This window comes from Rhizophagus irregularis, chromosome 10 (assembly GCF_026210795.1).
Source record: "Rhizophagus irregularis chromosome 10, complete sequence".
NCBI classification, from domain to species: Eukaryota; Fungi; Glomeromycota; class Glomeromycetes; order Glomerales; family Glomeraceae; genus Rhizophagus; species Rhizophagus irregularis.
The window spans coordinates 1,440,036-1,455,326 of NC_089438.1; the positions used below are offsets into that span (position 1 = coordinate 1,440,036).

At 28.9% G+C, this 15,291-nt stretch overlaps 2 protein-coding genes across 2 annotated transcripts; one reads left to right on the forward strand and one right to left on the reverse strand.

Annotated features, from left to right (window-relative positions):
* Positions 1-2,733: 2,733 nt before the first annotated feature.
* OCT59_001810 (uncharacterized protein) lies at positions 2,734-3,702 on the forward strand (the record flags this gene model as incomplete). Its single annotated transcript, XM_066144097.1, has 1 exon — positions 2,734-3,702. The coding sequence occupies one exon, from the start codon at positions 2,734-2,736 to the stop codon at positions 3,700-3,702; it is 969 nt and encodes a 322-aa protein (XP_065995296.1).
* Positions 3,703-12,619: 8,917 nt separating this feature from the next.
* On the reverse strand, positions 12,620-14,178 carry OCT59_001811 (uncharacterized protein; the record flags this gene model as incomplete). The annotated part of the gene is made up of 7 exons (XM_066144098.1): positions 12,620-12,711; positions 12,791-12,877; positions 12,973-13,150; positions 13,239-13,288; positions 13,538-13,590; positions 13,671-13,897; positions 13,969-14,178. 7 exons carry the CDS (start codon positions 14,176-14,178, stop codon positions 12,620-12,622), a joined length of 897 nt encoding a protein of 298 aa, XP_065995297.1.
* Between the last annotated feature and the right edge of the window lie 1,113 nt (positions 14,179-15,291).

The window sequence follows — 15,291 nt, forward strand, 5'->3', positions numbered from 1 at the left end:
AGATTAAATCATTCATTAGCGAAACACAACATTTTACAATTCAACAACCGTGCGGGCGTTCTGGGACAATCATGTTTAGAACCACTGTTCCAAATACAACATTCAATCGAACATGCCCGCATTCATAAGAAACCACTATGGATTGCCATTCAAGATTTGTCAAAGGCTTACGATAGAGTCGATATTACATTATTACGATTAGCTCTGCAACGTATTAAAATTCCGGAAAAGATAATCACTTTTTTTATTAATTTATTTTCTAACCGGTACAACTCCATCATTTTACCAAATGGAAATTTAGCATCATATAAGGTCTTACAGGGTATAGACCAAGGCGAAGTAGTTTCACCGCTTTTATGGAACATATATTACGACCCCCTGTTCTATCACATCAATCAACTATCACATCTTGCTTATAAGTGTGATACTACGAAAATCAAAAATATTTATCACAAAGATTCCGACATCACTCACCATTTTGAATTATCTCTGGTCGGATATCTCGATGACACCACCTGGTTTAGTCCCTCTCTAGAAACACTTGAAACTAAACTAGACATTGCACATTCATTTTATGATTTAGCAAAAATTAAAGTGAATATTGATAAATACAAAATCCTTACGAATCAGCGATTAGGTAATGATAGAAAAATCGTACAACTCACCATCAATGGACAAATTACAGATGTTGATATCGTCTCAAAATATAAAGGCACAAGAATCTTAGGATTATATATCAACCCTTTAGATAGACACCAACAAACGTTAACCAAAGCACGTTCGATCATTATGAATCACGTAATCACAATGCGCCACAAAAAAATTGCACATGCTCACGCAATATATATTATTAACAAAGTTATTTTTCCAAAGTTGGAGTATCTTTTTCAGCACACGATCTTAAATTATACCCAAGTACAGAAACTGGTTGTACCTCTCAAAAAATTATTCAAAAAATTTTTTTCTTTACCACTTAATACGGCAGACAACATCATTTACAATAACATGTATCCACACATTGATAATTTGATGGACCTACTAGTCAAATCACAATTAAATGCACTATCGGCTCTATTCAATACTGATATCCTAAGACCTATAGCGATTCAAAAACTGGATATTTTAACTCATGAGCTTTGGTATCCAGGAATACCTCACGATACTAATAAATATATAGGTAAAATCTCCTCACCAAGCTATTTATCAAAGAGTTTATCTTTACTACAACAATATCAAATTCACTTGGATCCCACCATTAGCTATGGCATCATAGGGGGACATACACCAATAGTGGAATACCTTTCAAACTTATCTTCTAATGATTATAAATCTTTACGAAATAAGAGGATCATGTATATAGACCAACTAGTATCCGCAGACGGTAACTACCTTCTGACTTGGAATGAAGTAAAACGTCTAAACAATAATAATTTTAGAGGACCTAAACCAAACTGGTTTAAAGTATTAGAAAATGAATTTACCCTAAGTAATTATCGTACTTTGACTTATCCGCTTAACGACAATTACACAATTCCTGCACGCTTACAACAAATCCCTGATCAATCCCTGGGTAATCATAGAAAACGTAATGAATGGACATATCATTGGGACGCTAGATTACAAACTTGTATTATGGGAAAAACATATATACAAGATACCGATACGAATAGTTCCATTACTATCATGGAACATTATTTACCTTATAATAATTCTTTAATATCAAATAATATTACCCCTCAGATACCACATTCTTTACCCTTAATTTTAACTCCTTGTCCAGGTTGTCATCTTAATGACCATAGTTTAATTTTACAAGACGCACGTATTAAATGTTCAATCTCTACACGTACAAATCGTCTTTCAACCTTCAACACTTTTAATCACCTAAACCAAGAACACAAAAGATTTAAAAATCTTCTCCTGTCTAAATATTATGTTAGCACCAAACCTTTACATCAAATTAGACATAGTGCATATAATATTTACTTATCTCAACATAACGTTAATATAGTAACTCCCATCACCACAACATTAGAAATTCCATCGTTACATGATGAAAATCATGTTTTACGACAATTATCGTCCGTTATAGATTCTGCCCTTTTATGTGACGATAATATTAAATTAATTTTAATAGATATAGCTTCAAAATTCTTTTCTTATACTAATTTTCAATTTTATTCAGATGGTTCTGTTTCAGATATAGGTACAATTAATAGTAAATCTGGGTTCGGCTGGATTCAGACAGATCCCCTTTTACCACAACTTTCTTTTTCGGGATCTACAATTTTTTTCCCTTCTTCTTTTAAAAGCGAAAGCTTTGCTATTTTGACAATTTTATTAGTTTTACCTCCCAACGCCACATGTGAAATATTCACTGATTCACAAAATTGTATAGATACCTTTAATCAACGACTAGGTTCACCCTCAATAAGTCCCCGACGTAGGCTGAAACAAAATAATTTCTTAATATGGGATCTTATAATGTGGTTAATATCACACCATCACCTCACGATCCAACTGAGAAAAGTTAAAGGACATAGTAATGACAAGGCTAATGATCAAGCAGACGCCCTAGCTAAACAAGGCAGATATTCGCTCGATCCGATCATCATTAATCACAAATTTTTTCATCAAAGCTCCCTCGCGCTTTTCAACTACAATCATATTAGCGTAATTGATCGTAATTTACGCAAATGGAGTAACATACCCATTCAATCTAGAATTTTCAATATGGCTATGAACAACAGCTCACTATCACCCATTAACCATCAAATAACATACGGCGACATCGATTGGATTTATACCAAACAATGGATCAATTCTAATCCTTTTGACATGCCCACGTCATCTAAATTATCTAAAATTCAATCTAATAGACTCAAGAAATCTACTTTTACATATCCAACAGGCAACATTTTACAGCGCAATTACCCCAACCTTTATCCTCTAGGCCGTATCCACTGTACAGAATGCTCGATCGATGAAGATACTAATGCACACATTGGTTTATGTCCATCTCATCGTCAATCTATAACGTCGCTCCTAACCAAATTCAAAAAGAATCTAATTGATCTTCTTAGGAACGAAGGCACTAGCAATATATCCTTTGACATAGAATCAAGGGTCAATAATTCTAACATGTTCAAAGTCCTCCCAGACGTCTTAGACGTGGCTCGTCTATTGGATACTACAGATCACATACGTATCCCACGAGAACAACCTTGGATTTTATTATTACACCACCTCATCCCTCGGGATTTAGCTGTATTTTTTGATAATTATTTCAGCAAAGCGGCGGAAAGGTCGCGTTTCCTGATACAATATGTCACCAATTTTATTTCGGAACTGACAACTATTACTTGGTCATCACGTTCCCGCTCGTTTAAAAAATGGGAAAAAAGTCTAGACATTACTTTAAAGAAAAAGAAAAATTATCGAAAACACACCGGCATTACTTCTGCCAGGGCGTCTTCATCGGCCACCACCTCACCTCCTAACGTTACCCATAAGCGACGAAATCGATATACTCGTTATTATCACAACAAAGTTCTACCATATTACAAAGAAAAAGTCAATTTTGACGTGTCCGCGTGTATACGCTGGACGACCTGTAATTTTTTACATAGTGGTTCTTGGGAATCTTATAGAGATAATCTCTTATTTAATTTAGATAATTTCTCCCTGTACAATCCTTTTTAGATTCACTTAGACCACATATAACTTAGTGCTAAAGCCTTTTCTTTGGTCCATTGGGATGTGATGTCGTGTTAGGGACTCCTCCGGGTTCGTTAAAGGTACCAGAGTGGCGCTGTCCTCGGGCGGTTTGATTATAGCTTAGTATTAGATAGCGTTCGACTTTTGTTTTATCTTTTGTTCTTGTCTATCTTTCTGTAATCTTGTTCACGTGGTTTTTAAAAAATAAAAAATAAATATCATTCCTTACCTAACCCAACAGGGCGGACATGCATTATATCACAATGTCGATCACTTGCCGATCATGATATAAGTGATATCACGTTAAATTTGAAGCTTTATTCCAAGCAATAAATGTTCTGACAATTTATGTTAAATTATTTTATTTAATAGTTTAATTTATCAATAAATTAATATAAAAGTATTGTGGGAAAATAAGGTGTGTTTCCAAAGTTAGATTTTACGTCAAATTTTCAATAATTAATATATATGCTATATATATATATGCCGATCATCTGCTAACGTGACTTTGAAGCTTCGGGCGAAGCCACAGATCTTTGGGCGAAACTTGAAACTTTTACAGTATATTATTTAGGTATTCAAGAATCAATGGCTAAAATAAACCTGGATAATTTTTGATAACCCAAAAGTTATCATTAAATAAATGTTTACAATTATTGTAAAATTAATATATATCTGATATTTGACAAAATCTTTATGAATTATTTTAAGAACTAATTTATTAACAATAAATAAAATAAAGTAAATAAAATCGAAATTTTATACATTATTATGTAGAATTTGTGAAAAAACTAATTCAACAGTATTTTTTTATGTGATAATATTGGACAAGTGATCGGCAAAATGATCAGCAATATCGTGATAATATGGGGATGTCCGCCCTGTTACCTAACCCTAATTCTAACCCTAATTTTCTTACCTAACCCTAACTTTAATCATAAATTCCCTTGTAGGTGAGATGATTTTCGGCAAAATACGTCTGTCGGTGAGATAATTGTCAGTAAAATGATTGTCAGTAAAATCAATGCGACCTGGGAGGCGACTCTTTGTATATAGATGTTCTATACGCTTGTAATCTGCTGGTCTTCTTTCAGGAAGTCGTTCTTGTGTAAATTTACGTACTATGTAAAAATCATCTTCATCGTACGTATGGTTGAAGATGATTTCTTGATTCAATCTATTAATTGCGCACCAAGAGCCGCAAAAAATTCATTATTATTCCTATGATAATCCATGCCTTAACCATTCTCTAGCTACTTTTCCAGATGTATTTCTTCAGACTAAAATATGATGGAAGTTTTCAACAAACAATTGCAATTGAGATTTAAGAGTATTAATAATTGAGTGGATGTTGAATTGAAATCCAATATTGGATATCAGATATAAAAACAAGCATCACTTTGTCATAATTTTTTCGTCCAAACCTTCTTATTACTATCTATAAGCGACAGACAGACTCAGTGTATGAAATCTATTTGTGGAATTTGCGGAGCGCATCCTACTTTTAATTATACATAATTCTAGTTTGCGCATAGCGCAACTTATAATTTTAAAATTTTATATTTAAAAACTTAAGATTTTGCAGATACAGTATTAGGGTGTGCAAATTGGATTTGTTTTTGCGCAAATTGCATGTGACTTTTGTTGCGCATTGCGCAAAAAGTATTTGACTTGAATTTCATATCCAATAAATAAAATAGTTTTTGTATAAATTTATACCAAACGGGCTCATTGGCTCGAAATTAGCTCAAATTTATGTCCAAATTTAAGCCAATCTAGAGCCAATTATATACAGATGAGCTCATTCGGTACAAATTTATACAAAAACTATTTACTGGAATACACTGATAAGCGTCCTTCTAAATAATATAGAATATACATCCAATGTAACAGGAACCAAATTGTCTAACAAATCTATGAATGTGCGATACCCAAAATCTCTTGATACAGTTATATAATTTTTGTGCATTATAGCTAATTGCAAATCCGGTCATGTATTGTGAATAAAAAACACTTTAAGTAATACAGCATCAACGCCATTTGGGTTATAAATAATGGAATTGGTGCGACACTACTTGTGTTAAATGAACAGTTGCGTGATTGATAAATGTTTCATGATAAAAGAATTAAAAGTTAGTTTCGCTAAAAATAATTTTAATTTTTAAAATTAATATTTGAATGCTCATAAATTACAAAATACATACATAAGTTTTCTAGCATTCCCTATAAAAAAATTCTGGGAAAAACTCCAATAAATGATCATTTTTCTAGTTTTTATTCCAAAGAAACTCAGACATGTGATCATTTATCTGAAAAATTTTTATAGGGATTATCTGAATATATTTTTGAACTGTCTGTTCATGCGCTGCTCCTATTTATTTTCTTATTATTATATACAGTTTGATATGTCACGCTTATGCCCATACTTGAAAGAGTATTAATTCCAACTATTTGTACCAGCAGTACCGGTCATATACTACAATCAAATAGCAGCTTTATTTAGTCCACCAACTTGTTTGTTTCGCAATGCTGCCATTTGATAACAAAGCATCATGACTTTGCCTTAATTGTTGTCTTGTTTTTTATTTTTTTTCATCAGGGTTCATACTAGATCTAAATAAAATATCAACACAAAGCTCTGGGTCACGAGTTTCAATTAGATAAACAAATTCATCAGCACTTTTAATTGGTAAGTTGATGCCAGTAAAGTTATTCTTTGTCGTTCGTTCTATTTGATTTGATTGTTAAAAAATTTAGGAAAGCGTGTGGATTCTGTTATTATTTTACAATTATAATTAGAAACAAATACGTAATTATAATTGATTTTGAAAACAATTAAATTTTACATTGTCATTGTTGCTACCATTATTTTCATTATTTTGCAATTTCTTTTTCAAGTTCCTTAATTTGCAATTTGCAATTATAACCATTCTATCCATTCCCTATAAAAAAATTGGATACGTTTTTTATAAAGTTTTTATACGATTTTTTTTTCCTTAGAAATAACGTATCATAATAGGATACGGAAAAATGCACAATTCCGTATCACTAAAAATATGGTTTGGATACGGAATTTGCACGGGATTTATATGGAATTTACATGATTTGATCACTTATTTTATCACGAAATTTATACAATTTGGTCACTGAATTTACTATTTATATTACAGTTTACTATAATTGTATTTACATAAATCTAATTTCACTTTATTAAATTAAATAAAAAATAAAAATAAACAAAGTACAAATACATTATGAAAATTCCCTCCTTATTAAAACCACCTATTGCAACTAAAATTATCTATAAGTTCAGGTTCATTTGGAGTCAAACAACCTAAAAGAACAAAAAAAAAGATTGGAAACAAAACTTCCCCTCATATAGTATCTGCAATCGTCCAAGTCACCAAAGGTCAGCATTCCTACAAAAAAAGAAAGAGAACTCCAGAATGTCTGACCTACATAAAAGAAAAGAATTATGAGGCGTCTAATAAAAAAGAAACTAAAACAACAAAATAAATCTAAAACTGACCTACAAAAAAAGAAGACTCTGAAGCAACAAAACTGAAGCAACCTACAAAAAGAAAAGAATCTGAACCCAACTTACAAAAAAACAAGAAAATTTGAACTGACCTAAAAAAAGAAAAAAATCCTGAATCATCCCACAAAAAGAAAAGGACTCCCAAACTGATCTACAAAAAAGAAAAAAGAAACTGAATATTCTCACAAAAAAAATCTGCTGGCCTATGAAATTAAATATAAATAAAGAAGAAAGGGGAATAAAGAATAAACCAAAAAAAATATTTTTTTAAAAAGAGGGGTAACGAAGTTAGGAAAGTGAAAAAAAATTTTTTTTTAAAGGGAGGACGTCAAAGTTAGAAAAATAAAAATTTTTTTATAAAGAGGAAATAGAAATAGAAAGAAGAAATTTTTTTTAAAAAAAAGAAGAGTGGGAATAAAAGAAAAAAATTTTTCAAAGGAGAATGACGAAAAAAAATTTTTTTAAAGTGAAGTACGAAAAAAAAAATTATTTTTAAAAGGGGGTGACGAAGAAAGAAGAAAAATTTAGAAAAAATAACAAAAATAAGACAAGAGAAAGAGAAAGGAAAAGAAAGACAGAAAGGAAGATCGGAAGATCAAACTCATCAAAGTAAGGGTTTATATAAAAAACAAAAAACGTATCATAACAAAACAATAAACAATCATGTGATCTCGTCTTATGATACGGAATTTTTGTAAAATTATCTTCTAAAAATATTAAGTTTAAAAATTCCGTATACATTCCGCATGATTAATTTTTTCCGTATACATTTCTTATACATTAGTTTTTTTAAAAAATGTTCAAAAATGAATTGCTTATTAAATATACGGAATTTGTATATGGAATCTATAGAAACGTACATAAAATGTATACAAAACGTATCCTTTCCGTATACATATTTCTTATAGGGATTCTATTGTAATAAATTGTTCCTGAAATAAACGAACCCTTTTTCTTGATCATTTTTATATGATAAGTAGTATGTATCCTTTATGGTATCATTGTGCCTTTAGTTCCTTTTGTATTACGATTAATGTCCTTGACATAATTCATAACCAATTTGACGTTTAATGGTAGTTTTGATGTTTCGGAAATAATCTGTGTAATTTCCGAAATTTTTCTTTGCTTTTTTCACAATTTGCGACCACAAACTGCACATGGCCCTTAGAAAACCATTAGTTAGTAAGTCAACCTGAAAAAATTCGTTTAAATTGGGCTCGTGAAAGACGTTTTTTGGACTGTAGATTACTGGAAGGAAATTGTATGGAGCGATGACTTTATTCCAAAATGATGGAAAATTCATGCATGGCGTCTTCCAAAGAAAAATATGATGCTAGCAGTTAGCTGCCTTACTTCGACTGTCAAACATGGTGGTGGCGGAGTCATGATGTGGGAGTGGGTGTTTCTCCTGGTATGGGTTAGGTCCTTTGGTGAGAATTGATGGTAAGGTTAATAGTGAGATATATTCAGGAGAAACAAGATAACGCACATACCAGCGTATATAAGAACGCAAACCTTCATGGAAGATATGGGAATAATTTCACTTCTATGACCGGGACAAAGTCCGGATATTAATCCCATCGAACACAACACTTATGGGACGATCGCATTCGAGCAAAAGAAAATCATCCAAAGAATTTGGAAGCTAAGAATTAGAGGTCAAAAGCTCGTTAACAGCATGGAAACTGAATAAAAGAAGTAATAAAGCCCGCAGCAACCCTACTAAGTATTGAACAATATTTTAATTAAATTTTTAGGCACAAAATCATAAATATTTTATTAAGTTATTATTATTTTTTTTAAAAAAAAATAGCGAATTATATTAAAAACTTAAGGTATAACAATTTTTTAATTTTTGCAAAGTTTTTGAGTTTATTTTTTCTTTATTATGTTCAGTTTTGCGTAGCAAAAAACAGGGCGGACATGCATTATATCACAATGTCGATCACTTGCCGATCATGATATAAGTGATATCACGTTAAATTTGAAGCTTTATTCCAAGCAATAAATGTCCTGACAATTTATGTTAAATTATTTTATTTAATAGTTTAATTTATCAATAAATTAATATAAAAGTATTGTGGCAAAATAAGGTGTGTTTCCAAAGTTAGATTTTACGTCAAATTTTCAATAATTAATATATATGCTATATATATGCCGATCATCTGCTAACGTGACTTTGAAGCTTCGGGCGAAGCCACAGATCTTCGGGCGAAACTTGAAACTTTTACAGTATATTATTTAGGTATTCAAGAATCAATGGCTAAAATAAACCTGGATAATTTTTGATAACCCAAAAGTTATCATTAAATAAATGCTTACAATTATTGTAAAATTAATATATGTCTGATATTTGACAAAATCTTTATGAATTATTTTAAGAACTAATTTATTAACAATAAATAAAATAAAGTAAATAAAATCGAAATTTTTTACATCATTATGTAGAATTTGTGAAAAAACTAATTCAACGGTATTTTTTTATGTGATAATATTGGACAAGTGATCGGCAAAATGATCGGCAATATCGTGATAATATGGGGATGTCCGCCCTGTTTTGCGTAGCATGAATCGAATTTTTAGTAAAGATATTTTTTATATAATACAATTATAATAATTTTTTTCGATGGATTGATTAGTTTTAATTTAATTATTAACAAACCGATCAAAAAAAAATGTTACATATTAATTTTTTAATAAATTATTAAAATGTATTTATTTTAAGTTAAAAATTTGTTATTCATTTATTAAATTTATTATATAAATATATTTTATTGCTTAATAAAATATCAATTAATAAAAAAATTGTCTTTTTAATTTGCCGGGTGGTCCTCCAGAGAGTGTAAAAGTGAATAGTAAAATGATCAAATTTATTTAGGATACGGAATAAAAATATAAAATATGAATAGTGACTCGAATTATTTATTTAACAATACATTTAAATGAGGATGTTTGCATAGTTTACAAAATAATTTTAATTTCCGATCAGATCCTACGATAATATGTAAAAACTTTTGATTTTATTACATAATTGTACACTCAAAATTAGCATCTTTTTTTTGTTCTGGTTTTTCAGTGACTTCAGCAGTTGTGATAGATGGAATGGATAGTTTAATGATAACTTCAGTCTGATTCATTTTGCTAGGAAATTTAATTTTATAAGTTTGAATTATGTATTATGTGAAAAACTATCAAAGTTATTTCTTTTTTTCTTTGACTGAATCTTTTTTCTTCAATATGAAAATTATTTGCTTATTTATATCTTTCATAGATTTCAAACTTTTGGATTTAATATTGTGTGCATTATGCATGTCTCCGTGTTTGGGATACGCCAAATTTTGGATCACATTTTTGACTTTTTAGGGCTGAAACAAGGTACCTAAATCATTTAGACATTATTTCAATATTTTTAATATTATTTTCATTATGAATTCTGTGCTAACAATATTTTTTTTAAAATTCAGTATGAGTATTGTCTTAAAATACCATTTTATTGTAAATTATTGTCCATACTTTTATGAAAAATTGACTGTCGATCATTGTCACATGAGGATTTCCGTTTGTCTCGCCACATTGATCAAAACAAATGTTACACAAATGGAAATGGTTTTCTGAATATTCTATACATATTTGTCGAAAAAGTCAATAGTTTGGAAGTACAAATAATTAAAAATAGTCATCGATCCTAAAGAAAAGATTATCGGCCTCTCCGGTCGTCTTACATTCTTACAGTACATGCGAAAGAATCACGTAGGACCGCAGTATTTAAGGTGCTGGCAGCGATTTACTGTACTGAACTATCAAAATTTGTTTTAATCCCTGTTTTTGTCCCTGTCACAATCGACAATTTTATTTCCTTTTTTTGAATACGTATCACGATTTACGTAACACTACCTATTTGAATGTGCCAAATAAATAAATGACACGTAGGTCACGTAACATTTGCGTGTTATGCAAGTAAATATCATAGTCATATCTTAAAAAAAAGAATGAAAAGGAGTAATTACTAACAAATGCTACTAAAGAAACAAAAAGAAGCAAAAGAAATCTATCCACGTATGAAAAGCCTACATTTCTAAGGTCCGAATAGTCCTTAAAAAAAGACACTATATAAAAAAGTCTAAAATAAAGAAATTGAGAAAATAGTACGTACTACTCTTACCGTTAAAAATAAAAAAATAAAAATAAATATAAAAATTTGTAATACGATCCGAATCTACAAAGACTGGATTGTACAGTATATGAGTGTCTAAATCTTTAACGATCATATAAAAAATTTTATAAATAACTTACTCCCTATATTATTAGATGATTTTTTAGTTTAAATTATCTGCGAGTCGTATACAGTAAAGCTTTCTATATTGTTTTCGATTTCATCACACGATATAAAGCAACCGTTATTTGAAAAACTTACATTATTAATATACTGTATATTCAAATTTCGTTAGCATATTAATTCTATTTTGAATTTAACCACATTTTATTTTTAAAATAGATACAGTATCTTGGCAGTTAAAATCTTACATAATAAATATATCGAATATTTTATATAAAATTTTATTAAAATAAGAAATAAAAATGAGGGACTTAATATGTGCCATCCATTTAAAATAAATCAAATATAATTCTTATATCAGAATCATAGATAAATTGACATGTTAGGAATATTATCCTACATTCATTTTAAAGGGGAGAATGAAACTTATCCAATGAATCAAAAATTGCATGAGTGAATCACTGGTTGATGAGTACTATGGTACATTTTTTGTTGTTACATTCTTATTACCTGTGAAGTCGTCAAAAGACGATGGTTTTGATTTACACCTGCCTACAATAACAATTATTATGATTTATAAATTAACATATGTTATCTTAATATTAAAAATAATCCAGCAGAAAATTATTCTTCTTATAATCGAAAATCTATATCGGTTAATCACGAATAAATTTAAACTTCGTGATAAAATTGATTTTGGCTTGAGAAAGGTTTCAAGATTTCTAGCCATGAATTTCAAATTAATGTATACTGAATTATTTTATTTCGTAATTTAGTTTTAACTTACTGCCTCAGTTATTTCATTTGTTAGCATAACTTTTTTTTACAATATGCTGGGTGTGACAATTATATGTGACAGTCATTTAATTGGGGTTATATAATAATAATTTAACTGAGGAATAATAATATTGAATTTTTTATCCAATAAAAATTTGGTCTAATGTTAGAGGGAAATTATTTTTATTAAATTTTTACGTTCATTATTTATTAAAATAATTGTAACTTTCTATTATAATTGTATATTTTCTCTAAAAAAAAATAGCTCCATTTTTAAATTTTATAATATTAATTTTCACTTAGTTGTTCATTTAGACGATGTGTGAATGCTCTGGCACACTTGATTCTCTTTTTACTAATTTTCTTCCAGATTCAAATTCCGGAGGAGTTGGTTCGTATGTTACTATTTAAAGAGTTAATTAATTATTAGTAGTATTGAGGGAAAAATGAATTAATGAGAATGAAGAATAAAATTCACATACTATAATCCGACATATTTTTACCGAAATTTTTATGGCACCTAATCGTGTTCCAAGTTGATAATGCCAAAACAATCCAACATAGACACGCTATTATATATATATTAAAAAATGAATCATTAGTAAAACTTTATATTAATTTACTAATTTAAAAACAATATAAAATTATGTGAAATTGTTATTACCATACAATAAAAATGTACAAATTTCCGTATTATACTGAAAGCATTGCAACGTAGAATCTAATTTTGCCAATGATTTAAATTGTTTACAGAAACTAGCCATATCAAAATATAATAATAAGGCTTGAATAAAATTTCCTACGTATACAATAAACATTAAATAATGTTTCTCGTCCCTCACCTAAATATGTTGATATGTAAGAACAAAATTGTTTTGGTATGGTATAATAACATTATATTAAAAAACAAAAAAATAATGTACTACTTACACCTTTGAGCATAAAAAATGAATAATAAAGAAATATTATGTTGAATGGCACTTGAAAATTGATAAATATTTTCGAGAACTAATTCGTCTTTTTGTTAGTGCTACCAGGTCTATACCACATATTCCTACCAAATAAGCAACTAACAATAACCCTATCATGATGATCTGCGCATGGAAAAGTGGAAATTGGACCTCGTATATTGCATGCATTTCTAAGCCAAAAAAAGAAAAGAAAAATTTGGAAACTAAATAAATACTACACCATATACGCTGAAGGATTTGAATAAATGGATTATTTACCTTTAATCTCATCATGTCTAGAATGTTTGAATTCATATACTAGAGGCCATATTCTAAGATAAAAAAAATGAAATAAAAATAATTTAATTATTACTTTTTATTTGTTATATAATTGAAAGATATTATCATTTACCTTTTTTTCCATATTAAGTACACATATAATGTATGTAGCAATTGAAATAAAATTATAAGTGCAACTAAAAAAACAATACTTGCATAAAATGTTGGACTTGCGTCACATTTGAGAGTATGATCTCTACAATTAAAATATTGAGTATAAAAATAAGCTATTCCTCCAAAAACAGGAAACGAATGTACACCAAGGAATGCTAATCCATGATAAACGGTTTTACCATAAAACTATAAATAATAAAATAAATTAGTATTGAATAAATTAAACAACTAATCTTCAGTATAAACGATTATATTACCATAATTATCCCTGATATTATAGGAAAACCTAATATTAGAATAAATAAAAAATCAATTTCGAAATGTCCTGTTAAGATTAAAGAGCCAATGAACAGAAAACAATATGTGGCCATATCTATAATATATGTACACAAGAAAAATTTTTCAATACACTCTAATTCTCTATAAAATTTACGAAGTATTCTATAAAGAACAACCAGTGAATTCATTTTAGGGTAAGGTAAAACCAATAGACCAGCTGATGGATAAAAAAGAAAAGGAGATGAAAATTATTAAGATAATGAAGAGATGAAAATTTAAAATAACGAAAAATAACGAAGAGATAAAAGTTATTAAGACAACGAAGATATTACGAAAGGATGAAATTATTATAGAAAAGAAGATATCTATGAAGTACCTTTTTTAAAATGTTAATAATTATTGTGAGCGCGTATTTATATTTTTAAATACAAAGGAACATATTCCCTTAGTTGTTCATGTTAAAACACACTTAGTATTTAGAGATTCATATTTACAAAGAATCGTTGTCGTTTCTAATCATGCAAATTAAAATACCACAACCCCAAAAAACGTTTTATTGTAAATAAAAATTTAATTTCTTTATTTATAAAAAAATAATTTTCCAATATCAAGTACGTAAGTAGAATATCATAAAAATAGCAATAGTATTTATGACAACACATTATAACGCTATAGTTTCCTTTAAAACTTTTTTTTTGGATTCATCTTGCAAATTTCAAGAAAAGAACGTCTTATGATAGAGTCTAGTAGACATTTTTTTTGTTAATTGTAAAAAAAAAAATTTTTCGTTGAATTCTCTGGGAACTTGTGAAATTTCTCCTGCTACTAAAAAAACAATTTATCTGTTATGAATTTATACGCATAATTTACTTTTTTGTTAAAAAAATTATCGTTAACAAAAAATTGAAACGTATTTACTGAATGTATGCCACTTGGGTATACCCGTAGCTTTTGTCTTCTTTCTGTATTATATTTTTTCTATAATATATTTAAATTTATTTTGTAATCAAAAATATTATTGCAGTCAAAAGTTATACAATGTTTATCATCATGCTGGAATGGCGTCTACAATCATTTCTAAACATAATAATTTAATACATGAAACACATTTAAACAAAAAATTTTTTTTTGTCAACAAAAATAATAATTTCTTTTTCTGTTCTAAAGCTGGAAACAATGATGAAAATCTATGAAATTGCCTATTTTGTCAACTTAATACTATTAAATGCATATTACATATTTGCTGTTTCACACTTGGATAAATTTGTAACATGTTTTGAAAATGTGAAAAGATTTCATTT